The 26,819-nt window shown below is 37.7% G+C and overlaps 1 protein-coding gene and 1 non-coding gene across 3 annotated transcripts in view; both read right to left on the bottom strand.

Annotated features, from left to right (window-relative positions):
• The window catches only part of LOC122662134 (DNA gyrase subunit A, chloroplastic/mitochondrial), a 71,235-nt gene extending 47,924 nt beyond the window's left edge, over positions 1 to 23,311 (bottom strand). Inside the window, exons 1-12 of one of the 2 annotated variants that reach the window (XM_043857702.1) lie at positions 22,764 to 23,309; positions 14,856 to 14,925; positions 14,598 to 14,663; positions 8,051 to 8,152; positions 7,217 to 7,261; positions 7,020 to 7,118; positions 6,817 to 6,903; positions 4,914 to 4,984; positions 4,653 to 4,761; positions 4,487 to 4,549; positions 480 to 545; positions 252 to 340 (exon numbers count right to left, since the gene is read on the bottom strand). In XM_043857702.1, the coding sequence (XP_043713637.1) occupies positions 252 to 340; positions 480 to 545; positions 4,487 to 4,549; positions 4,653 to 4,761; positions 4,914 to 4,984; positions 6,817 to 6,903; positions 7,020 to 7,118; positions 7,217 to 7,261; positions 8,051 to 8,152; positions 14,598 to 14,663; positions 14,856 to 14,925; positions 22,764 to 23,197 (1,301 nt within the window). In that variant the 5' untranslated portion in view covers positions 23,198 to 23,309. Of the gene's footprint in view, positions 1 to 251; positions 341 to 479; positions 546 to 4,486; positions 4,550 to 4,652; positions 4,762 to 4,913; positions 4,985 to 6,816; positions 6,904 to 7,019; positions 7,119 to 7,216; positions 7,262 to 8,050; positions 8,153 to 14,597; positions 14,664 to 14,855; positions 14,926 to 22,763 lie in introns of both variants that reach the window. The other variant, XM_043857708.1, reaches the window with a different exon arrangement.
• Positions 21,591 to 21,748, bottom strand: LOC122649222. Its single transcript, XR_006331196.1, has one exon. It is a non-coding gene; the product is annotated as a U1 spliceosomal RNA (small nuclear RNA).
• Positions 23,312 to 26,819: the final 3,508 nt, after the last annotated feature.

Consider the following 26,819-nt stretch of genomic DNA (forward strand, 5'->3'; position numbering starts at 1 on the left):
TAGGGATCCATATGAAGACAAACCGGGTCCAAATGGGTTTTTAGGTTTAGTAGGATATTTAGTTATTTATTAATTAGAATTATTATTTCATCTTTAAATACAAGTTGTAACCTACGCAACACTCAGACTTGAGAATATTGAATGAAAATTGAGTTCATTGGTTGTAACCAAGAACCGGTGAGTGTGTGCTCCCTTCCCTCTCTCGTTTCTGATCATTTATCCAAGCAGCATAAGGTCTAGAAGGCACTAACCCCACCATGTTACAGCTAAAGCTTGACTGAAGAGCGGTAAGGCGATACAGATTGTTGAGAACAATGGAAGGATCGGATCCCCTTTTCAACTGTACAATATAACATCAGAAATAGTCAATATCAAGTGATAATGGAATAATAATTCTTAATTTAGAGCAGGGCAGGCAATGAGCTTTCAAGAATTATCAATATATGAACTAAAAAAGAATAAAGTAGTATTTTGTATACTTCTATGACTATGCGCATTCCAGAGCGATCACTTTCATCACGAATATCACTAATGCCTTCCAAAATCTGTACCAAAATCCATAAGCCCACATCAATTATATATATATATATATATATTTGTTTTGGTAAATTTAGAAATTGAGAAGAAAATAAATTGACAACAAAAAAAACTTCAAATCGCAAAGTCAAATGTAAGTTCAAAGAACTGAGATTAAAACCAAAGACAAGAAATAAAAATATCTGATGCAGTGGCATTGATGTGGATGGACCGGAACGACCCACTGTGGAAGCCTACACCGAGATGGAACCGGCCCAACCTGGATTTTTGGTCCAAAAAGGGTTGGTAGGATTTATTTCTATGTTGAGGATAGGCAATGTAATCTTTTTATTTTCTTTGGTATTATTTTGGTAAGAGTTAGCTACATAGGAGTTGCTACTTCCCTTGTTTAAGTTTCTTTTAGTTAAATATTCAAGTAGATTGCCTATAGAGTTTGAATGCTTTTTATTTATACAATGTAACACAGTACAGTGAGACTAGATTTTGGAATGGAATACTGAGTTAAAGTCGAAGTTTTTCCTCACAGGTTGTGAGTGTGTATGGTGAAGCTCTTTGCTCTATCTCTTTCTTCTCTTTGGTTCGATTTAGAACCCCTCCCATCAGGTACTATCTCCTTCACTAATTCTTCTCGTTTCCTTCTTCTGTTCCTGTTACTGTTCTGCCCTTCTTTCCTTATTTCTCTTGTTTCTCATTCTTCTTTCTTTTTTTCTATTTCTTAATCTCTCCTGTCATTGACAGTACTGTTAAGTTGAAAGATAAAATTCCAGAACTCAGTTAAACCCTCACAGTTTGGACTGAAATTTGGAGGCTTATTTCCCTACCCCAAAGTGACCTAAGCTCTAGCCCCTTGACCCCCAACAGCTTCCTCTGCTGAGAGAATCAGATCTGGAATCTCAGATCTTCCTACTGTTACCACCAGTCCCTGTTTCAGGCTATTATTGTTAAATTATTAGTTGATTTTTGGAACCAATATTGGTTGATCTTATGTTTAAAATTTTACCTTAAAAGGAGTTGCCCTGGGAGAGTTCTATCGATTTGTTTAAGGCCGGTTGCATTGTGAGTCAGTTTTCTATCGAAGGTTGAAGATGAGATTCTTTTACTTTATTACATCTAGGGCCACTTCAAAATTACATTCCAGCCCCTGGTCTTTGAATTTGCTTCCCTTTCGTTCCAACTGTCTTCAATTCCAATTTGCCCCTTTCTTTAAAACTTATTTACCCACATGTCCTAAGCATGGTTCGAAAACTCGGCAAAATCTGGCCAAAATTTCAAGAAGTTCATAGATTTCGAAGTGGCAGAGTCAAAATACCACAGTAATCCGAAAATCGACAATATTTCGGTCAAAATTTCGGTGCTTCGTCAGAATTTCAACCCTATATCGTGTCGATTTGACGATATGGTTCAACAGTGTTTCGAATGTGCCTGGTTGAAATTTCGACCGAAATAGAGCTATTTTTCCTGTTAACCCCCTTTTTCTCTGCGAGAAGAAGGAAAACCCACATTTTGGCCTGATTTTTGCCACCTCACCTCAACACACTGCTGGAATATGGTGCTGGGGGTTGCCACGTCACTTCGACAAGATTGTTTGCTTCATATTGGTGAACATCATCAAGTTACGGTGTATATGAGGCCATTTACAGGACAATTGTGGAGGACTTCGAGCATTTCATCTAGCACACAATGATGTGACCTGCATTTGTAATACAGTCGGAGGAAAATTGGCGTCGCCACCATCAATCCATGAGTGGGCTTAATCTACCTTGTTACTCAATGTGGTATTACCCATTAGGATGGCCTGAAGGGCACACTTTCTACTCATGTATCACCATACAATATTGTATTGTTGGGACTTGGGTCTCTATGAGTACATTACATATATACTATGTACTATTTCACAATCAATATTATGTTTCCTCATTCATGGTGCATAATTCACTTCTTGTACTTGCCTTCGGTCTTCTAGTACTAAAACAATTTGTACAATTGGTAATATTACACAAGGTAATAGTTGTCAAGGCGGCAAGGCGACCCAAGGCGGTGGAGGGGTGAGCGCTTAAGCGACAAGGCGCCCGCCTAGGCGTCGCCTAGGCAACCAAGGAGCCCCCAAGTGTTATTTTTAAATTCCCCACATTATTTACTATGCTAGAATATTTTAGTAAGCTACAATATATACCTTATATCATCAAAAATCAACATTAAGCCACATCAAGTCATAAAAAATCAACATCAAGCCACATCAAGTCATCAAAAATCAATATTAAGCCACATCAAGTCACAAAAATCAACATAGAATTAGAAGACAGAAGAATTGAAGACGCAACTTATTGGAAGTTTGAAACATTCAAACATACATTTGGTTTATACTGTTCTTAGAAAATATGATCTTATCTATAAGTAATCAAGTTGCTCTCGATTTAGAGAAATGTTCTTGTTCTCTAAGAAGTTTGACTAGTGAAATGATTTTACTTTACATGACACTTTTAGTATTAGGTAGAGCACAAAACCAGCTTTCCAACAAATCCAAAATGCTTAAATCTGATTTATATTGAATAAGTTATGTTCCGGTCAAACCTTATTTGGTATGCGTGAATGCTATCAATATTGTTTTGAATGCGTGAATATTTTACCGCACTTTTGGTTTTTAGCAATGTTTTACCATATTAAGATTTATAGAATTTTTAGATTTGAGAAAAACCCCGGCATTAGAAGGTTGAAAATTTCACCTACCGCCAAAAATCCTGTTTTTGTTCTTGAACTAGGGGGTTGACTTTTAATCCTTTTGGAATTTTATTTTTTAGCTATTTTTATTGGATTAAAATAGGGGGTATTTGCTTATTTATGAATAATATCTTAAGTAAATGAAATACCAAATATATTTGGCATAAATAAGTGCCAGTATCAGGTTCGATACCAATAAAACCAGTGCAAGGCACCTTGCAATAAGGTGACTGTCGCCTAGACCCCTACGAAACAGCATGGACGCCTAGGCGAAGCCTTGGCAACTATGCGCAAGGTATACAACAGGGTTCAGTGTATACTACCAACCAAGGGTGCAAATCCAAACTACCACTTTGTGTTACTTTTCTTGCAATGAAAATGTTTACATATGTTCATATAACCTAAAATAAGGCTTCCCTGAAGTATAGAAGATCAATATCACCCCCCCCCCGAAACAGCTAACTGAAATTCACCGACAAAAAATGCACATTTTCAAACAAGCCAAAACAAGACTGAAAACCCAAGTTTTGGAACCTTGGTCCTAAGCTCTCTTTCCCTTCAAAAAGAGCCTTGAATTGAGATGTGAAATTACGGAACTGCCATTACATTATCATACTTGGATTATTGTTAATTGATTGGGCCCATAGCAACCAGGAAGTAGGGTTTTCGAACCCATGGTCGCATCAATATCTGTCATAAACAACAATAAATCAATGAAGAACATGTAGCATTAATATTGTTTCAACAAAAGAAACAAATTAACAAGCATTTCATCCAAGTTGGCACTTAAATGAAATGTATATTCTTGAAAACCGGGGGGTTGATCAGATATTTCATACCCCCACAATGGGAGGACAAGCAAAGACTGGAAATCAAGGCACGCTTATGCTAGCGCTAATGACAGGAGAAATTGCCAAAAGAAATTATTGAAGTCGGTTCCCCCTAAAATTCACAATGCACCATTTTCACTCCAAAGCATCCTTGTAGTCTTTTAACAGCCTTCATTTATCATAACTCCTCACTTCAGAAATCAGGCAAGTGTTCTACTGCATCTCGACTCCATTATTAATATTTAATATGTAAACAAAGGCAACATTGAGTCTAGAAAGAAATAGGATAGTTCACCAAAGGCAAGACTGCATCCTTGTGTATTCAAATGCTAAAAGAATACTAATGGAAACTAGGTGGAAGTTGAATAATATTCCTCATCCGCTGTTTACTCACACAATACCTTATTTTCCACAAGTTCAGCAATTTTTTCCACGAGGGCAGATTTATTAGTCTGATATGGGACCTGTGTCATCACAAGCAGAAAATCAGTGCGGAAAAATACAAGGAAGTTCTTCTAGAAGAAGCAGGTTACAGAACACATGAACAAATAGGACAGAAAACATTACCTCCTTGATAATAATTGCAGCACGCTTTGTCTTTGCATCAAGCAATTCCACATCAGTCTTTCCTCTGACTACTACACGTCCACGTCCAGTCCTGTATGCTTCTAGGATACTATACAAAATGCATTCACGTTAGAAAATAATCATAAACTGAAGAACCATGCACCTGAACATACAACGTAAGTCGTAAGAAAGTGAGGGGAAAAAATTAAATGTAAGAAAAAATGAAACCATGAGATTAAATGCCAGAATATGTCTGCATACCCAATGTTACCCATGATTATTCCTCCAGTTGGAAAGTCAGGTCCCGGCATATATTCCAACAATTCTTGGAGCTTTCAAAGAGACAACGAGAATCATACAAGTCAAAGATCCATAATAAGGCTAAGCACCAAAAAGAATTAGAATCCAGTCATAAACTAAGAAGCATCACTGACAAGCAAAAAAGAGGAAAGTGAGCTACCAAGTGAGCAAGTTGATTTGGCTCCTTACTCCATTTATGTAAAACATTTATTGCCTAACAACTTACACTTGTAGTTAAGGGATGCCTAGCACAGCTAGTAATGGTACTTTATCAGTCCAAAACAATTGCTTATAGTTCTTTCTTAAGTGATGATTTGATTTGACTACACCGTTTCCACTTTCCATGACATGTTCGAATTTATCAAGGGTCCAATACGAAGCCTGATACTGACAATTTATGATGACCCCATCAATACCATCAAAAATGAAATTGTCATGAACTACACATTTTAAAGAAGTAGAGATGTGGCAATTACTATTTAGTGCTCTAAACAGTAAGTTAACATGAATAGATATACAAAGTAACTAGGTTAATCTTCTTGCTTTTTCAGACAGAGCTTACTTCACTACCAATGTTAGAGCAAATCACTTTGAAATATACAAATATTTTAACAATTGGGCCCCTTGAAGAAGATTTGTGATGCAGATTCATGGCTGAACCGGCTTGACCAATCTGGCCATCCGGACCGAGAACCAGACTTGAATTGGGATTTAGGTCTAGTAGGATATTTTAAGATTATTAATTCATATTTTTAGATTGTTCGTGATTTTCTTTTTTATTACAGGAGGTATCCGGCCTTTGGCCGACTAAATCCCCCAGGGCTCATGTACGACCCCTCAACACACACGAACCGGGAGATACTGGGGCCCCCATGTTCACCAGGGAGTTTCCTCTCAGGCGGGTGGCCCCAAGGGGGGAGGCGGAGTCGAACTCAGGACCTTCAGCTATTGTTTGTGATTTTTAATTATGAAGTTTTTGATAGAGTTAGATACTAGGAGGTTGTTTACCATTTCAAGTTTCCTAGTTGCTGCTATTCTTCATCTCTCTATACATATATATATATTCATCTCCTTGTTCTTCTTCCCTATTCTCCTCTGTGATTAACATCACTGGTATCACTGAAGTTCATTCAAACCTCAGTCGCTCAATCCCTTCCCTCCTTGTGACCTGGGTCAAATGAACTTTGTTTTTTAACACTGCCAAGGCCCTAAAGCCTCATTCCCTAAAGCATTACCTGTTGTAAGAGCCACATCAAAACCAGGTTCCGATTCAGTATGCTGGACTGAGTTGCAGAATAACTTTTGTGCTTGTTTAGCAACCTAGGGGGGCTGTTGTTAACTGCTACTACCAGGAATAGGGGCTGCGATTTGTGTCCCAAAGGCCCAGCTTGACCAGTTCTACTCTGAGGGAGATTCTTCCTTCTTAGCGGAATTTTCCCACGGCTAGTGTAGGTGTCTGAGGTTGAAGACAACCTCTTCTTCCTCTCTTTCAATTCATTCAACCTATTATCCCCAAGTGACAATAATACACCCCCATTGGTCATTATTCCTATTTGTCCTCCTAATATATTCATTCCAATTTTAACTATAGTCTTCGCTTCTACTCACTTATGTATCTCTTTCCCTATATATCACTTAGAGCCTTTAAGATTACCATTATTTATAGTTTTGCCATTCCTTTCATAAACTTGGAGTTAGTTACAGCATTTGCATTATTTATCAACTTTTGCTTATTGTACACTCGGGTAGGCTCATTGTGAACCCGAATCGAGATCACTTCCGCATCAATTTGTGATATAATTTGTAAGAAATCACTACCACAATTTTGGCAATAACTTCAATTTGAAAGGTGAAGCACTGATACCGTGACATCAGGATTATGAATCAACACAGAGAGCGCATCCACCAACTCTCCAAGATTGTGAGGAGGGATGTTGGTCGCCATTCCAACCTGAAAGTACCAGACATCGGAATGAAAGATAAATAACCAGAAACTGATAATCACAAAGTGTATGCACATCCATCCATAAATCAAACTATAAAATATAATTCGTCTAATAGGAGTACCGCAATCCCAGAAGAACCATTCAATAACAAGGTTGGGATTCGAGCTGGCAGAAGTGATGGTTCCTTTTGTGAATTATCAAAATTCGGAACAAAGTCAACCTGAAACCAAATAATCCTTCAGTGGTGCACAAAAATACATGGACAATATGGAGCATGTGAAATATATAACTAGTTGATGTAAGAAAGTGAAAACAAACCGTATCTTGATCTAAATCTGCCAACAGCATTGCTTCTGTGAGCGCCTGTAAGTGTAACAAAGAGAGTTGTCCTCTTTAAAAACTCAGAACAAAGTCAAGGAAAGGAAGAAGACTCAAACTTGAGCATCATAACCAAACTTTCTGAAATAGAATGGGGACAAATCAGCAAAGGTCACATCAGAGTATATACTAATACAATAATTAAGAACAAAAAAAAGAGCAATACACTCAGTACCATGGACCACAGCACCATTAAAGATCTTACCAGTAAAAATTAGAACTACAACTTGGATACAGGGTGGAGGCTAAGAAGGTAAGAATTTAATTCAAGTTCAGAGACAGCATGATAAAATCGAGTTCAAAATATGGTGGCATAAGTTGACCCATCAACAACATAGAGATTCCATAGATATTGAGCTATTTTTCCTTCTAGGGATAGCAAAATCAAATATTTTTAGCTAACTACCATGAGGAATGAATGAGTGCATAGAAAAAGAAATAATAATATGGGAGCCACTTTCTTTCACTTGCAGTAAAGGAAACAATTCCTGAACTGGCAGCTATATCTGCCACATGGAAGCTTGCTTGGCCATCAAACTTTGCTAGCATGTTGTCCAAACCACCATACAGTCCAAATGAGCCACTAGATTTAATATGTGGCTTATCCAGAGGATAACCTCTCATCCAACAGTCAGAATAACCAAATAACCCCTCCACATGGCAGAAATAGCCACCAATAAAGGAAGTTTTGTTAACAGACAGATACAAAAGCTCTCTTGATAACCTATTCAAACAATCAAAAAGAGGAAGAAATAAAAATCAACTCAAACTTACTTCCAATCTACACTCTGTGTAACGCATGGCAGCAGGAGGATCTGAATCAATTGACCCAAAATTCCCATGCCCTCGAACAAGAGGGCAACGCATGGAGAAATCCTGGAAGAGAACACTACTAGTAAGTTTCTGAAAAAAAAACGAAGAAGCAGAAAGGAGGGGCTGCATCTGTGGCAATCAGAAAAATAAAATAAAGATGGATTAATGCAGCAATACAAAAGAAAACATGAAAATGGATCATCAATCAGTAGCTGGATGGAGGAGTAGAACTTCATGCATTAGAGCATCAGCAAAAAGATAACCAAAAAAAAGCAACAATTCCAACAGATGTCATCTCCAGGGACAGGGAGCATAAGTAAATCAAAATTTAAAGCATTTACAGAATTATATCACCAAAATAATTAAACGTCCACCACAATATGATAAATACAAGAATTTTAGAAGACTTAAGAAGCCCTAACCCCTGCTTCAAATTCACATGGTGGAGCAAACCAACATGAGTCCCCTCAAAAAGTGGATATCTCGTGATGCAGTCAGTCTTGACTGCATCATCTCAATAATGGTATAAAGAATTGACTTAAAGAAGCCAGCAAGTTCAGGCAAAGAAACACTGAAGGAAATAAATCTCAGAAAAGAAATGATGATAAACCAATTTACCATCAATCCCATTATGCTCTGTGCTTCATGAAAAGCAGAATACTTGCTAATAAATTGCAGTCTGTTGTCATTGCATGGTAGACTAGAAAAATGGAATCACAAACAAATCAAGGCCAGAGAAAGGTTAGTGGTGGCAAGTCAATACATGTTTGCGCCTCTCAAGGCATAGCATAGACTAAATACTACCACAATAGAAAAGGAAAATACTATTAGCATATTAAAGCAGGAAACACCAAAAGAGAGTAAACAAAAACCACGTTATAAGGCTGAATGACAGCATTGCACAAGCTACAAAACTTTGTCAAATACAAAGTCAAGGGCTCCAAATGGCAAACTAGAAATTAACTAATCACACGAATAGCACCAAATAATTCCATTTGACCAATTGATAATCCCTCAAGTACGTGCATTATTGGGTTGCCTCTCCACCAAACCAAGTTTCCAGGTTTCCGTTTCGAGCATGATTTTGATCAGGCTCGAAACTAAAATATTTCGCAAAACTGTGAAATTGTGGTTGAAACCAGGAGCGTTTCGGTGGACGGTTTTGAGGCCCAAATGGCCAAACTAGGTCCCGAAACTTCAAGGAAATCCTATTTTAGGCCCTCTAAACATAGTGAAACCCTTAGATTGTTAAAAAACACACCAAAATGCTAGTTTGACTTCGGACCCTAGGCTGGTAGTATATGTTGTATGCTACTGTATGCATTCTCTAATATGGCTTATTCCACACAATTTGAATCTTGCACAAAACTTTCACAAATGCAGCATATTTTCGCTTTCGTTGTGTTCCACTACTTCCCAACAACTTGTGCCATGCTTATATGGGAGTGATTTGGCCAAAAATCAAGAAAAAAACAAGTTTCCACAAACCTTAGAATCGAAACCAACGAAATGGGTTGAAATTTCAACCCATTTCATTCAAAGCTATACATTTTATATTAAAGGTTTGTATTGTTTCATTCCGGAACCACACATATCATCGAAATTTTGCCGAAACAACGAAATTTCGACCAAAAACTTATGAACTTTTTACATATCACATGGATTTCCGTTTTGACATCTTGCAAACAAAAATACTTCACAAAATTTGGCAGAACCTTGAACATTGCACCAAACATCCTTACGGTAAACTTGCCAGGTGAAAATTTTTAACAGGAACAGGTTGGATAACCATGGGCCAGCTGGTACTGATGGGTTTTTTCACGATTATGAGGGAGAGGTACTATCCTTGCATTATTGGGTTGCTCCCCACCTAACATCCTTAATGAGAACTTGGCAAGGGAAAAAATTTAACAGGAATAGTATGCATAACTGTGGGTGACACAGATCCAAGGTTCTCTCAAAAGTACCTCCGCAGGAAGAAGAACCAGCCCAATATCCAGATCTGAAGAGCCACAGGGTTCAGCACTCTTGGTCTAAGTTTTGGACAAGTTTTTGTCACAAAACTGAACCTGTGGTTCAGACCTGGGTTTAGTCCTTTTTCAGTTTTTCCTACACGAAAAAAAGGGCGTACCCAGTGCACGAGGCTCCCACCACTGCGGGGTCTGGGGAGGGTAATAATGTACGCAGCCTTACCCCTGCTTTCGCAGAGAGGCTGTTTCCAGACTCGCACCCATGACCACTTGGTCACGATGGAGTAACCTTTACCGTTGCACCAAGGCCCGTCCTCTAGTCCTTTTTCCTACATGCATGGGGTTTATTTAAATTGTATTTCTTTTTTATTTTCATTGCTTCTAGAAGGCTGGACAAGTGTCTGACAAGTACCAGCCCTTAGTTTCTATTTTGTAGCAGTTCTAGAGACTTGATAAATTCCGGTTGTAAGGGATTCCTCCTTCCACCCATGGAGGGTTTCATATGTTGCATATTACATTGAAGTTATAATAAAGAGTAGGGAATCCCACTATCCCTACGATTTGAACAACTTGTGAGCTTATGTGTGTTTCTTCTGTGAGATACAGAATGTTATTGTGTGATGCAACAGCAGCCTTGGTGGGATGCCAAGAGGACTGGTGAGATGCTAATCGAGTTCTACATGGAGGCTTAATCCATATGATTCTTCCTTTCTCTATCTTCCTATTCTTCTTCTCCCAAGGTCAGATTCTGTTTCTCATTCATGTGCATTCTGCTTACTCTTTTGTTTTGGTCTCTCTAGTATTAATCTGTTCTCTAACTGTTGATGAGTTTCTGTTCTCAAGTTTTAGGTCAGAATCCAGTGGTGAACTAGACACCAAAGCACCCCCATCAATCCCACATGTTGATGGCAGTCCATTGCATACTCTTGAGTCCTGCGGCAGTACTACTTCACTTTGGTTTCTAGTTTTCTGCTAGTTTCTATTTCCATTCTTACTTACTAATTTGCTTTCTCTAGTTACTAAATCCACCCATATCCTTTTTATCTTGGTTCCCTTTCGATACTCCACAGTTTAGCTGCTAATGTCAGTAGTTTCTAAATCAGATATCCTGTTTTCAGCAACTTTTTATTTTGATTATCTCTTAATATTTCCAAATCTGACCATTGGATTGACATCTAATTTTGGTGAATCGTTCTTCATAACCTCTGGATCATCCAACCTGAACTTGGACCAGATCGAATCTTCCTTGACCAAGTTGCTGGATTTACTCTCAATTTGGATTCAATTGCCTTGCAGTTCTGGGTTTCTTTTGGAATCTTAACATAAACCTTTAGAAGGCCTAGGATCCCATTAGTGGCCCATCTAGTACCGATGGAGTTTTTCATGATTATGCGAGAATGGTACTATCCTCGCATTTTCCTGTCCAATTGTCATGATGTAACTGATTTTACCAAAACTGGGTTGAAGGGTATAATTATTAGACTTGTTCTAGCAGAATCATGTCATCACCCTTTACTGATTTGAAGGGAAGTTCACCTCTAATCAGTAGATGGGTCATATCATAGCCTTGACAGCCATGGAGTTGCTCTAACCTGATCGAAAGAGCTAAATTGTTGTGTTTGGGTTGGAATATCGCATTCCCGTGGTGACCCAGATCTAATAATACTACAGTTGATTCACTATCAAGAGAGTGAGATGAACAATAATGTCTATAATTGGGCCATATCTAGCAATTTAACTCCTACATTCTGTTTCAACAAATGCTGGGTTTTTAATAATGTATAATTTCTTAGCTTATGTAGTACACCCATATGGTGTTGTTCTAGCTGTTTCTGGCACACCTGCTTTGAGACCAAAAAAAAAAATTCTTTAAAAAAGCATGGGAACCAAAGGCACCTGAAATTGGGAGGAAATGGAACCACTTTCACTATACAAAATGCAAAGCACACAGGGCCTAGAGGCCCCTATTACACATGGATTATAAATGCACACGAATTTTAAGTCTTTTCCAAGTAGCATTAGGAGATTTGAGATTCTAATGGGTTATTTGGTCCTTGTTTCATTAGGATTCTAAAGTAGTAGTTTCTAGTTATTCTTTAATACACAGTTAGTTTAGGAATCCTGTTACACTTTTTTCAGTCTATTAGTGGTTAAATAAGTAGTGGCTTGAGTTGTATTTGGATAAGCGAAGTTTGAGTCGCAGGAGGAGTCAGTTTTTGCGATTTCTATATCAGCATACGTACCCAGCCCTTTGGCTATGCGAGATTGAATGAAAATTTTGAGAGCCACCATCTCCTGAATCCTGACTGCTTATGAGTTAAAGTTATGGCTGAGAGGTATCTTTTTTTATCTTCCTTCCTTTTATCAATCAATTCATATTATTCTTCTCCGTTTTATGTTCTTGTATTTCTAATTTCTTCAAATTTACAGCTCATGGGTATTGTCTAGTCCCCTACAGTTTTTCCCATCGATATTTCACTAATTTCTTCTAGTTCCTAAAAGTAAAAAAAGTCTATTGGTCTCTACTCCATTCCCACCACCTAGCCTTGAGGTTCAGCCTTTAAAAATCCAGACTATAGGCTGTGCTGCATCAACTGCCCAGCTCCCTATAAGACTGGGACCAACTAGGATTTTTTGTCTATTAGACGTTTTCTAATTTTACTACTAAAAAATATAAATGAATTTGCAACAAAATCGAAACAATTGAAAATAAACTCAGGTTGAATCCAGCCAAGTAACCCATAAAACTTCTCTGATTACAAATCCCCTCCCCCCCAAGAATTTAATGCCATACCCAATTTTATAAAATAACTACAACTCTGCCATAGCAACACAGCTCCATTTTTAAAGCTAAATCACATCTAAATACTCAACAAATTTAAATGTTGGTGTAACCTAATATCAAAATAATCAGACCCTAACAAAACTAATCCCAAATAGAAGGTGCCGGAGACTGTTAGAAGCATCTTGTTTCTGCTTTCTTCATCTTTTACCCCTCAAATCCTCATCCTTCCACAAGTGCTGCCACATCATAGGGCAATCCCTCCCAAGGAGAACAACAAGCAGAAAGATCAAATTGACACTTGATTTGGTGACCTCCAAAATCATAAAATTTCCGAGGCCAAGAGTTTTTTGGCAATTTCAGGGTTTTAAGAGTTGCTTCCCAGCAAGTTTTATGTTTGCTTGGTCTATTCTTCGCTGCCTTCAGTTCAATTTTTGTACTATACCTGGATAAATTTGGTCAAATTCAAAGCAATACCTTTCAGTTTTACTTCGAAGTACAAGTTATTTTGGATTTGAGTCTCTTTCAAATGGGTTCCCAGAACTGTTGGCCTATACAGATCATTGTAAAAAATGCTTTTAGGCTAGTTCATTGAATTTGGAGATTTTGATACTCATATGCTGCAATGAGGGCCATATTCTGTAGTTTTTGGAGAGATTGCAAGAGACTCAAAGAATGAAAACATTAAAGTAAATCTTCTTCCTTTCCTAAAATCCATCAAATCATCCACATGAATACATGATTTGTCCTCATTCTTTTTTCAACCCTTTAATCTTGATTTCCACCCTAAAGGCCAGTATTCCTGTATTTCTTAGCCATACATATTTTAAGCACTTCATCTGTCAAATTCTCTTGCAATTACAAAAGTATGTGCATAAATCCTTAGCCTTCCACAGAAATCTTCACAGAATTAGCACAATCAAAAACCTTCAGCAATACTTGGGCCTTTTAAAGCCTGATCATGAGTAGTGACTGATTATAACTCTGCAGGGAAGCTCAGCGTGCCAGTCGCTTTCAATTAAAAATTTCACAAATATAAACATGACCATCAACCTACAATAAAAGAACTCCTGGGATAGCCATTCCTGGTCATACATACTAACAGCCTCGGGGAATATGGGTTGGTGTCCCCACTTCTTGCTGGCTAGCTTTCGCTTCTCAGTCTAATAACTATAACACAAACATCCTCATCACCCATAAACTCCCCCCCACCTAAACCTTTCTCATCAACTCTAACAAACATATACAGATTATCAATAGATGAAAGAGCGATAAACTCTAATAATTGGTTTGCCGCCATCAAAGACCCCAGCTCAGTGCCTGAGTTACTTCAATATTCCAACTGAATGAAAGTCCCCACAAAGCATTGGCTAATAGAAGGTTCCCCTCTTCATCATGAACAATCCTGGATGGTGAACCCCATATATGCTAGACAAATATCTGCGCAAAAGCCCTAGATCCACCATTTCCTGACATACTTTAGCGTTATCAGATTAACTGATGAAATCATAACAAACTTGGCACACTGACAGAAAGAGGGGAAAAAAAAATAAAGGATGCCTCAGTCAATTAGTCATGTGCTTTTTCTCATGCACAATGACAACAATATACAAATGTACACATCCTACAAACCGAAATATACAGAAACAAATCAATAGCCACGAGTTTTAACTTCCTCGTGCCAATTTTCTATGCAATTTTTTATTTAAATAGCCCATGGAGGCATGGACCAAAAAGAAAAAGCTGAAAAAATTACCTGTGCCATTCGCACCAAAGAATCATAAACAGCAGTGTCTCCATGTGGATGGAACTTACCAAGAACCTGAAAAAAGAAACTAGATAACTGTTAACCAATAGATCCAAACATCCTAATGTAACTACAAATTCAATCAACGCCAGAAGTTCATTATATAAAAATAAAAAATAAAAACTCAAAACTCCCAAACTTGTAATGTTTTAGCTACAAATATAATACTTCATTAATATGTGAAAGAATTTGATAGGTATGTCTCACCTCTCCAACAACTCTGGCACATTTCTTGAATGGTTTGCGAGATGAAAGGCCTAGTTCATGCATTGCAAATCTGTATCCAAAAATATTTTAAGAAGAAACCAAATGGCATTTTAGTTATTTATCTACAAGAAATACCGATATGGATCATAGCATTCACAATGTACACTTAGGTGCATTGACAACAATTATTCTTCACAGCTCTCTATGCTAATAATTGTACACAGACAAGAATATCCCCTAAGGCTTGACGGATGCACCACAAAAAAGTAGATTAATAAAACAGAAATAGATGTGCAGATGCCAAAATAATAAGGCAACAAGAAGTTTAAATAAAAAAAAGGGTGCACCCACCGCACAAGGCTTCCGCCACTGCTGGGTCTGGGGAGGGTCATAATGTACGAGCCTTAACCCCCCCCCCCCGGCGGCTTCACAGAGGGGCTGTTTTCTGAGTCCAACCAGCAACCACTAGGTCGCAATGGAGCAATACCGTTGGGCACAGATCCTCCCTCAACAAATTTAAATTGAAACATGATAATATTTTGATGAATTCAAATCAACTGATACAGAAATTTTTCAAACAGTACATTATCCTTGGCACATTGATCATTCAAATGACCATCCAGGATTAGATTTTTACCAATACATTTGAGAATATAGACAGTTGTATCATCAGTTCATCACATGTCATTGGGGCAATATTATTCATATATAAAAGATTGACTTCAATCAAAGAAGCACCGTCATAATGGAGATGATAAATTCAATACAGCCCCAAATTCAATGTGATGTTGAGATAAAGTTCAATTTGAAGATTTAGATTCTTCTTGTAGTGCTCTCATGGTCTTTTTTACTTTTTCCTTTCATTGTGTATGGCTTGAAAGTGATGTATTAAGGTCCATGGAACAATTAATATTGTAAATAATGTTAGTTATACAAAAATATGCCATCGCATGTGAAATGCTCATTTAGCTGGCTATATTATTATTGATAAGTATCCTTCTTATCCTATCATGTGAAGTTTGGAACTCGATTTCTAAGTAGCAGAATCCAGTCTTCAATTTGAAAAGGCCAATGTGCATCACCTATTAAACACCCAAAAGGCATTTGCAAGAATAAGCTTTCCACTACCAATGCCATCAACACTGACCCTAATCACAGAACTTCTCCCCAAAGCTTCTAGGAGAGTGGGGAGAAAAGTGAAAGCGATAACCACTTCACTGACTTTAAACAGGCTTATCACGTCGAGCATCCTAAGTTCCCATAAGATCATTGAAAGCATCATCAATAAGGACCAGGTCAGTTGTAATACCCCGTCCCAAGAAAAGAATATAATATTGAATTTCATTGTTTATCAAGCGTAAGCAGGTTTGTTTTGACGGAATCCGGTGCAAGATACCCCAACAGGGGGAATTTTGAGCAAACGTAAATAGCATTATTTTAAATATTTACGAGTATTTAGTAAAGTTAGAAACACCCTACAGGTGTCCCATAGCAAAGACCAAAAAATAGAAATCATTTCACTTTTTGCGAAAAGTTGTCTGCGCATGAGTTTAGGAGGACTTTAGAGTCGTATTTTGGGAGAGCCCAAAACATGAGAAACGTGGCTAATTAAATTATCCATCTTACCATTTAAGATACGCGTCAAACAGAAATTGAACGAGGAAGTTAAGGCCAAAATAATGGCAGAAAAGGCGAAAAACCTGAGGAAGGGATCACTGGCAGGGGCCTACCGGTCGATCTGCCTGTTGATCCGCCGGTCGACTGGATGAAGCCAATTGATCTGCTGGTCGACCGGAGATCAACCGAATAGTGCAAATAGGTAAGGCGATGGCCTACCAATCGACCGGCAGGACTCAAAACATTTAAGGAGTGCTTTAGGGCTCATTTGAGCCATTCCAGAAGTTAGAAAATCCAAAGAGGAAAGAGGGAAATCGAAGGGTAACTTGATTTTGACAAATTTTAGCCGTTGAATCAAGTTGCTAGCAATGGGGAATCGCTGCAGAGATCATCACAGCCAAGTTTTAGAGATCTCGTTAGGGTTTTAAGTTCAGAAAAGGTAAACCCTAATCTATTTTTCAATCTATTGATAGTTTTTGGATGTTTTGATCCATTAGAAAGTTGCATAGTACAGTTGTTAAACCGTAGAAATGAATTTCATAGAAAGTGGATGGATTTCCACAAAGTTATGTGGAAATATGTAGAAAAACCCTAGTTTTGGGTTTAAGGAATTGTGATTTTGGCCATTGGTTCGACTTTCGAGTTGTCCAATATTGCCCAGATGCCTAAGTAAGGCTGTAGCGATAAGTACAGTAGAGATTGGATGGTGGAAGATCATTTCTACTACCCCATAGTATAAAAGTAAAGTCTAACGTATATGAAATGTTGTGTAGGGGTTCATTTAGATCTACAGAACGGCAGAGGATTGTTAGAAACACTGTTGAACACCAGACAGAGAATTTACTACAACAGAGACAGGTGAGGGGAATCCTATCATATTTTGCATGTTTTCCCATTATAGTGCATAGTATTATTGCCTCCATGACGTATATGTTATTAAAAATAGAAAAGAGATGATGTTTTATGATTGTTTATTAGTAAAGTGAGGCATGATAAGACAAAATCAAAGTCAAGAACTGTTTAATACAGTAAAGCAAATCAAAGTACACTTAACAATAGTATAATACAGTAAAGAACAGTAAAAGACAGAATAGAGTTGAAGACTTGAAGTTGAAGGCTTAATCAGTGTCTAGTTCAACAATAGAAGTGAAAAGGGTATTGGGGTCCTCAACCTTTATGGGGATTCCATCACTGTCCTACTCATACTGGAGTTGAGGTAGATAGTGTGGACTGGATGTGAAGCTAAAGTAAAGGAGCATTAAAGGCTGAAAACAAAATAGCAAAGTAAAGAACTTGTAACTGCCCACCCTTTCACCAAAGGTCTAGGTATTGTTTGAGACACACAACACAGCCGAATCTTAAATGATTCACAAAATCAAATCTTCACTGATTCCCATAGCAGACAGTCGAATCTTCACTGATTTCCATAGCTGTATGTCTTGAGTTCAGTAGTGGTGTTGACTCTTACATATACACAGAGTTTGGATCCTCTATGATCCCTATAGTTCGATCTTCCCAGATCCCCATAGCAGAGTTCTGTGTATCCTCTCCATACAAGCTAAGTAGCAGATCACCCAGAGCACAGAAAATAACAGACAAAGCAAAGCAAAGACAGAGAATAAAACATAGACAATGTTTTCATTATACATAGTCATGCATCATAGCTATAGTATTACAGATTCATAGTTATCATAGGAGCATATCATATTATGATTTGCATAGCATAGCAAGATTGTTTACATTCATTGGCATGATATGAAATGTATTCTTTCTCATTGGGCTAGTGTAGTTCATCCCATAGATATCAATGTTTTTACAGCAGAGCACGCACATATCAAGTGCCTGTGCTTCAACTGTGTCAGGAGAGCGAAGGGAAAGGGTGTAACCCCTTCCAAGTAGAGAGCCAGAACCAGAGACAAAGTTAGTGATAGAGATAGACTATTAATGTATATGATACACTTTTATCGTTTTGGGAAATACATTATGGGATGTAAATTTCAAGATGATCTTGGATGTAATAATACAGTAGATGTAGTATTTGTAACAGAGTTGATTATATAGTACAGTTGTACACAGTAGAGATAGTATAGTATGGTGATACAGAGTAATTGTGCTATATAGTAATTTCAGTTTTCACTGCAGACTTCTGATATCTCTGATACATGTGAATATTGATGAATGTTTATAATTCTGCACATAGTTGGTTACAGTATTTCAATCGTTATGTAACGTTGGTCCGTGAGGGCCAGCACCATATCCTTATCCTGGATTTGGAGCGTTACATCAGTTCTTGATTCAGTAATACCAATATATACTCCCAAAAGGTGCCACTAATAAAATACTAGATGGGACTTTGAAGGCTAATGATTTTGTAGTGGGGATACAAGACCATCAACAGCATTTTAAAGGCTTACAATATTTCTTTCTCAAGCTCTTTACTTGCGCTACTGAACAGAAGGATTTTGGCAAGAGATCGAGATAATTGATCAAGGGTTTCAACACATCAGTTCGTCATTCCACTATCGTTAAAAAGAGGCGTTGGAATATGCACACCAGAATACCGTGGGGGTATTCTGGTCCCTTTTGGGTTGTTTATTTGTTATGTTATTAGGTTTAGCCTGCTCCTCTTATAGAGTCAGCTAATGTAGGGGTAATCTGTCTGCTTTGTATTTTTCTCTTTATTATAAATCAAGAGCTTGCCTGATCGATCCGATCACTCAAGCATTACAACTTTCTTCCATCTTCTCTTCTCTCTTTTCTTCTCTCTAAAGTTATTGGTTACAGGTCCTAGGTTTTCTACAAGAGGTTTTTCCAAGGCCCACAAAAACCCTCGCCACGGTAATCCCATCTCCATTCTAGTTTACCATGTGAAGGATGTCATTAGTAGCTTATTAACCAAAGCACCCCTAAACCTAATGCAAGCCTTCTGCACAAGGTTCTAAGACTCGGGTCTCGGTGGCATCTCGGCCAAGCCAGAAACCGAGTCGAGCCGAGATCTCGACGAGTTGCTGCATTTTATTTTTTTTTTACTCGGACCCCCAACTCGGTGGGTTTTACACATAGTTTGGGTCTGAAACTTGGTATCCAGCCTATTTCAGGCCATTTAAACACAATGGCATGCCAAGATTTGCCAATAAACAAGTCCAAATATGAATTTTACTTTGGAATCCTACAAATAAGTGATGATTCTTGGACTGTTGGAGTTGAATCTTCACTTTAGCACTTGAATCTCACTTCAAACAATGCAATCCACCCAAGATTTGAAAGAAAGAGGAAGAAATTTGAGGGAGAGAGCTGTTGGAGTGTTTTCCCCTTTGTTTAGAGAGCTATGGACAGAACTATTGACATTTCCGAGTTCTGTCCATTGCCCTCTTTTAATAAAAATGGGCACATGGGTCAAATGGGCAATTAAAATGGGTAAAAAACCATGTTCTAACCTGATACCGAGATCTCGGCGAGATATTGAACTTTTAAAACTAAAAAAAAAACTGGAAAAAATGTGTACCGAGACAATACCGAGATCTCGGCAAGATCTCGAGACCTCGCCGAGAAAGTGTAATTTTAGAATGCGTATGACATCTCGTCTCGGGATCTCACGAAACCGAGAAACTCGGCGAGATCTCACGAGTTCTCGAACCATGCTTCTGCATAGGATCTAAGGAAGTGGACATTGCAGTTTTGCAATCTTTTAACTCGTCAGCCTACCATAAAGAAAGTAATAACTGATATAGCACATTATTAGACTATGTCATTAGGTCAAGTGACAAACTAGTTGATACAGCAACATATTCAATTGTCAATATTGAATTATTGATGGATAGATAGTTCAAAATTTGATGATTGCAAGAGACATAGAAAGTCAATTTTTTGGCCGTTAAAAATGATTCCGCAACTACTCTCCCCTTCCGATTAACCGAAAATTCTTACACCACATTGATAAGGCAGAGTTTCGTTTTCATTCGATGTGCCTTTAAAGACAAAGTTTAGTGATAGTTTTGATTTGAGCTTTTTCCATTAACCCTCACTGAGTCATTCCCGTACGGTTTGTCCACAAAGTTGATGACGTTGTTTATGATGTCCTCAGGAACGACAGTTCAACTGCATTTTCCCTGACTGACTGTGAGACCAACTGCTCAAACAGAGACGAAAGTCAGACATAATGATCCAGGAGTCCCATGTGGAAGGGCTCTCGCTTAACGGATCAAAGGTACGCCAGGGATAACAGGCTGATGACTCCCAAGAACAATTTCTTCCTATGGAAGATTCAGGAACAAGAGGATTCAATTGGAAATATTGACAAATTCTTGCGTAGTCCAAGCAAATAAAATTTTTAAATGATCCCCTACTACATCTCTATCAAATTTTCATATTTATTATCAGAATAGCGGAAACAGCCTATCTCACTAGTTCAAGCCCTCTTATGGGTCTTTTTACTAGTTCTGCTTTCACATGCTCTTTAACTTGCTCTAATGCCCTGTTGTGAAGATAATTTATTCGTTTGTCATAAGACCTTTCAATTGTGGTAGATATGTTTAATCAATGTATGGAAACACTTAAATGAGTTCATCAGGAAATTGTCAAAATAATTCTACATTCAAAGCAATGTTTTAGAAAGGTTTGGAGCTCATTGTTCTCACAAGAATCTTCACATTGAAAGTCTCGTTCTGTCTCTAACATCCAATATTAATTGACTGTACATATGTTGGAACTTGGAAGCAACTTGATAACATAGCGGGGAAAGAGGCAAACAAACTATCACGAGATTCATTGCTGAAGCAAAGCATAAATACATAAGTCTTACCTTCTTCCTCAAGAAAACAATAAAATAACGGCATTTTAGCATGGTTGAAGACTTTTTTGCAAGTTTTTAAGGCTATGGCTGATAACACCATGAAAATGTTCTGCAATAATCAAGCTGCAATCTATACTACAAGTAACCGACTATTTCCTCAGAGAATTAAGCACATTGAGATGGAATTTCGTTTTGTTTGAGATGTTGCAATAAGGAAGGCAACACATACTCCTTTTATAAATTACAAAAATAAATTATGTGAAATACTCACAAAAGACTCAGGAAAAGCATCAACTATATGCTCCAACTGAGCATGGGTGATGATTGTGCTCCAGCTCGAGGAGCTTTCAAGGATTAACAACAAATTATGACATACACTTTTCCACATGGGGAGATGTTAGGCAGGTGCCCCTCCCAGGTGCAATGGAGGTCACCTAGGCCATGAACCTTCTTGATCACCCTTTGAACCCATCCAGCTAGGTATAATTTGCAAACAGAAGATATAAGTGTGTGTATATGTGCAAACAAGGCAGCAAGTGTACTTCTACACACACTTAGTGTCATATTCGTCGGGGTCAAGTACACTGATTGACTCCCTTTCCCCCTTTTCTTTCTATTTTTTCTTTATTTATTTCCCTTTCTGTTCTATTTAATGAGATCATTTGTTTCTTGAAACAGAAAAACAAGGTGCTTAGTTTTTTGGCAAAAGGAGGATGAAAGATCTGCAACACATAAACTTTTATCCCAGCGGACTACTAGATGAAGAATAAAGAATGAAGAAATGTCCAGACAACATAACCTCCATGATCTGTTGAGGAGCTGGAGCCCGCTGAACCCATCTGACCCTATAAAGTCAATCACTAATACCAACAAAACAGAGTAGTTATAAGCAAAATTTGTCATGGATGGTGACTGTCCAGTCCATTTTCTAATAGTGCATCAGCACTACCCCCAAGGAGCCCTCGTGCACAATCTAGTACCAGTCTATATCCTCTCCAGACTCTCACTCCAGTTCCAATTCCTGCCGCAGTGTTACTACTACACATTATTGGTTTTGTAGATCAAGTCTATATTCAACAAAGGGAAAGTTATAAACCCAGTTGTTAGTACCCTCGTTAATCAATGTCAGAGAGCACATTTCCCCTGACACATCATTGGATAATTTCCACGTCCAATCAAGCATATATGCACGCCAGGGTTCTCTGTTGTCATCCTATACAGACCCAGCATGTTTCCATTAAAAAGATAAACAATAGTGAAACCTGAAAGTAGTAAAATAAATTCGGATGGCTACCAAGTCATGGAAATGCCGCAAGCTAACTTAACAACAAAAAATTCATTAATAAACTGTTTTCCCCATCAGCAAGGTCCAAAGTGTTCGAATTTACAAAAGGAATCTCAAATTTTTCTATGCAAATCAGTTTCCTCTGCTGCCAATAATCATTTCGCCAATAAGACTCATATCAAAATGAAGGGAAACGAATTCAAGGCCTACTCACAGAATACGACGGTGCACTGGCTTTAATCCATCTCGAACATCCGGCAAAGCTCTGCCGAGCAGCACTGACATTGCGTACGCCATGTAGGCCTCGGTTGCCTCCTTGTGAAGCTCAATGGGAACAATCCGTCCTTCCTTAGCATCTTCCTTCACAAGCAAGCTTCCATTTCCTTCCCCTCCCTCGTCTTTCCCCTCTCCAGCGAGATCTTCTCTACGTCTGGCTCTCACAGGGCGAACGGGACTAGAACGGAAATTTGAGATGAAACGAAGCTCTGAGAAACCGTGGCGGGATCCGGACAAGAGGCAACAACTCGAAGCGACGGGAAATGCGAGTCGGTAACACGAAATATAAGAGGCAGTGAGACGGAGTCTGGTAGAGAAAGCCATGGATGGAACAAAACGAGCGTTTGAGCTTGTACTGAGTGAAGGTTTCATTCGACCGCCATCAAAGAACCTTCAGCTTCCTTGTCCCTTCAACTGCACTGACCTGTCTCACCGAGGATAGGAAGAGGAAAGGCCGTCCAAGGGTTTATCGCTGTTTTTTGTCCCGATGGAAGAAAACCCTTAAACCCTAGCTTATTTGGCAGGTTACTGCGCGCGAAGTTCCTTTCGATAATTCCATTCTCATTTCCCGCCCGACGATAAAGCACGTGCCAAACTTTACTCTTTCATATATCACCTGGCAATCTGGCATAGTGGCATATGACATTGCAGAACCAGAACCGTATAACCTGTTTGAAATTGTACGTTTCATATACGGGTTTGGTGGTTTACCAAAAAAATATATACGGGTTTGGTGACGACATGATCATTTTCAGAATGATTTCATCAAATACTCAATAAATAGATTTTTGGTTAAAAATAAAAATTAATTTGATTGCATCATTCTAAAATGTTTCAAGGAATAAGAAATATATTTGGTAGTTTAATTTCTGATAATAAATTCTCTATATTTATTTGGGAGAGGGCAATGGTGATGGGGTGGTTGTGGTGATGGTGATTGACTGATTGGGAGGTGGTAGGGGCATGGTGATGTTGAGACCATCGAGAGAAGAAGAAAGTTGGGGTTTTATTTTTAACAAAAAACTGTTGTTTTGCCCATCAAAGTAACCATGTACCATTCAAGAGTGAAAGTGAAATCAATCTCAATTTCAAAATTCAAATAATTCCTTAGCTATTTCAAAATTTCAAACTATTTTATTTTTATTTCACCAAAATAATGTGTAAAAATAAAACCAAACAATTTCCAAAATATAAATCACCCCTTAAAATTGAAATTGAAATCATACCAAATCAAGCCTTACTTTCACAAATGTCTATCAGCATCAAAGGGTATTTATGGAAGTAAAAAAGATTCATTTAATCACCCAATTATATGTGATGGGTATATGTACAGGTAGCCCAGATTCGACAAACGGCAATGTATTTTTTTGGAGAGTTCTTTTATATGTACATTCACCAGCACATACATGTTAGGTGCCAACAACCCTTGTCTCACCTCAAGCCATTTAAAGGGTGAAGAGTAGGAGTGTCAAAATGGTTGGTTTGGCTTGGTTTTGGTCTTTGAATTAGTGAAACCAAAACCAAACCATAAAGAATCTTTGGTTTCGGTTTGGTGCGATTTCGGTTTATTTCGCTCTTCAATATCAGGTTAATACTGATTTATATCGGTTTTGTTTTCAAGTTTGAACCACAATAAAATATTACATTCATAATTTGTAGCGAGGAAAGATTCGATAGAAACACTTTAATTCACCTTTCTCAAATCAAAACAAGTAAACAACCATGAATAAGATATGTTCAGGTTCTAATCCGAACAACAAATAATAAATTATAAGGGGAAGAATATAATATAACTAATATTTAAATCAATGGATATATAGAGTTTGTGGCAAAATTACTGTTACAAATTATAGAATTATTTATCATTAATTGTAAAGGGAATATAACTAATATTGAAAACAATTAATAGTTACTGAGAAAATAGCTAATATTGAAATCACAAAATGAACCCTACTATCAAATCAATTATTTGACAACCAATTAATTTTGTATAGTGAACAATAAAATTAATGAAAGAAGCATTGTTACAAATCAATTTTCCTATTTTCATAACCTCATACTCATTGCCTTGTAACAATTCCTCTTACAATCATAAATTTGCTCACTAACATTAAAATTAATGGATAATCAATTCACTTATTCATAACCTTATATTCAATTGTTTTTTTTATCGGTTTCATTCGATTCGGTCCGGTGCGGTCCGGTTTTCAACTAGTCCCGTCATATCCTAATCCAAAACCAATCCAATAAGGATCGATTTGGTTTGATCTGGGTTTTTTCGATCTGTCTTAATGATTCAAGCTAGGTTTTGACACCCTTAGACTGAAGAGTATATATGGAAGTAAAAGAGACAGGCGTCAGCACCTAATATGTATGTGCAGAGAATCCATTCTCGTGTACTTTGTCTGATTTGTTTGGCTAAAGCTTGGCACATGCATGGAAGAGAAAGTGCAACAGAGCATGGGAATTTTTTTTATTTTTTTTGTTTGTTGAAGCTAAACTATTGGTTTTTTTTTTTTTTTTTTTATGAAAAATAAAATAAAATAAATTGACAATGAAGAGATAAAACATTCATAACATCGTCGGCAGTAATCATCCTATCTTTTACATGCCTCTCAAATTGTTTATTGTAATAACAAAACTAAAACAGTACAAAAAATATGTTAAGATCAAGCAACACTTGGAAAAACTCCCATGGTCATATTGAATAGGACAAAGTTTTCTTCCACCCATAATGGAATGTTCACTCACCATCCAAGGGTTCATAAACCCCTCTTAGGTTTTTAATATGTTCCAAAATGCCCTCCCGAAACGTATTCTTGTCCCCTCCCGCACCTTGGTTAATGGGATCTCTCATTCATCGTGGGTGGAGTGAAACCTGGTCCTATTGAATATGATGACTTAGGAAACATCTAAACCAGTTCTATTGAATCAATCAACAATTCTAAGGATCTCTCACCCAATAACAATGCTCATTGGATTTCTTGAAGAAGTCTCCTAGCTTGTTTTCAAACGAATTTATTGTAGTTTTGGTTCTCATGTTCTTAGATTCTGATCGAAATATAAATATTAGAATTGGACTATAATAATTTAAGATTTTTTTTTCCTACTTTAGATTCAAGAACCAGATTGTTAATTTAAAAAAATTATTGCCAAAATTACTGATTTTATGCTTTTCATGGATCAAAATCATGCATCCCTATGCTCTCTCCCCATCATAAAAAATATAGTAGAAAATTAAAAAATTTACATCCAATTTGTTTTAAATTTGCATGAATAAATAATAGCGTATTCAAGTTTTATGGAAAGGCACACCGCCCAAGAGTTTTATGCGCCAATTCTAGATAGGCACACAACCCATGTGTGGTTTCTCCGCCTAGACATTGGAGCATGTAAAATTACCACACTGCTCCCAATGAAATCTAAAATCTCACCCATGTTGATGCCCTTGCGAGTGATCTCACTGGCCCCAACGTTAGTGCAAAAGCTACATGACCAGACAACAATCTCTTGCCCTAAATATATTTAAGGAGAAGGATCGATGGGCACACTGTCGATGTACTGTAAGCTAGCGCCAACTATGTCTATCTCTCTTCCCCCTTTAAAATAACCCCCTTTCCCCTAGGGGAAAAAGGTCGGGTATTTCAATGTGGCAAATAATACACATTTGTACACATTCTTTGGGGGAAAAATGCACTCGATGGATACTTTATTGTATACATTCAAAATCTGTGCACTTCAATTTGGCAAATTGTTCCTCATCCATTGTAGGTTATGATAAATTTGGCCCTCGTGAGTTGTGACCCTAAATATTTACCACGTGGCAATTTAGTTGGTGAGTTGATGACAACATTATCGACTCCTATTGTAATGTTCAATTCCAAAAGAATTTGGCCACTGAGAGTCATGAAGCTTGGAAGAATTAACTCTGTGCAGTTTGGTCTAACAACCAATAATATGAAGCGAATACTTTCCAGTTGGTTGCAAGAGAAAC

The sequence above is a fragment of the Telopea speciosissima genome, chromosome 1, assembly GCF_018873765.1.
Source record: "Telopea speciosissima isolate NSW1024214 ecotype Mountain lineage chromosome 1, Tspe_v1, whole genome shotgun sequence".
NCBI lineage: Eukaryota > Viridiplantae > Streptophyta > Magnoliopsida > Proteales > Proteaceae > Telopea > Telopea speciosissima.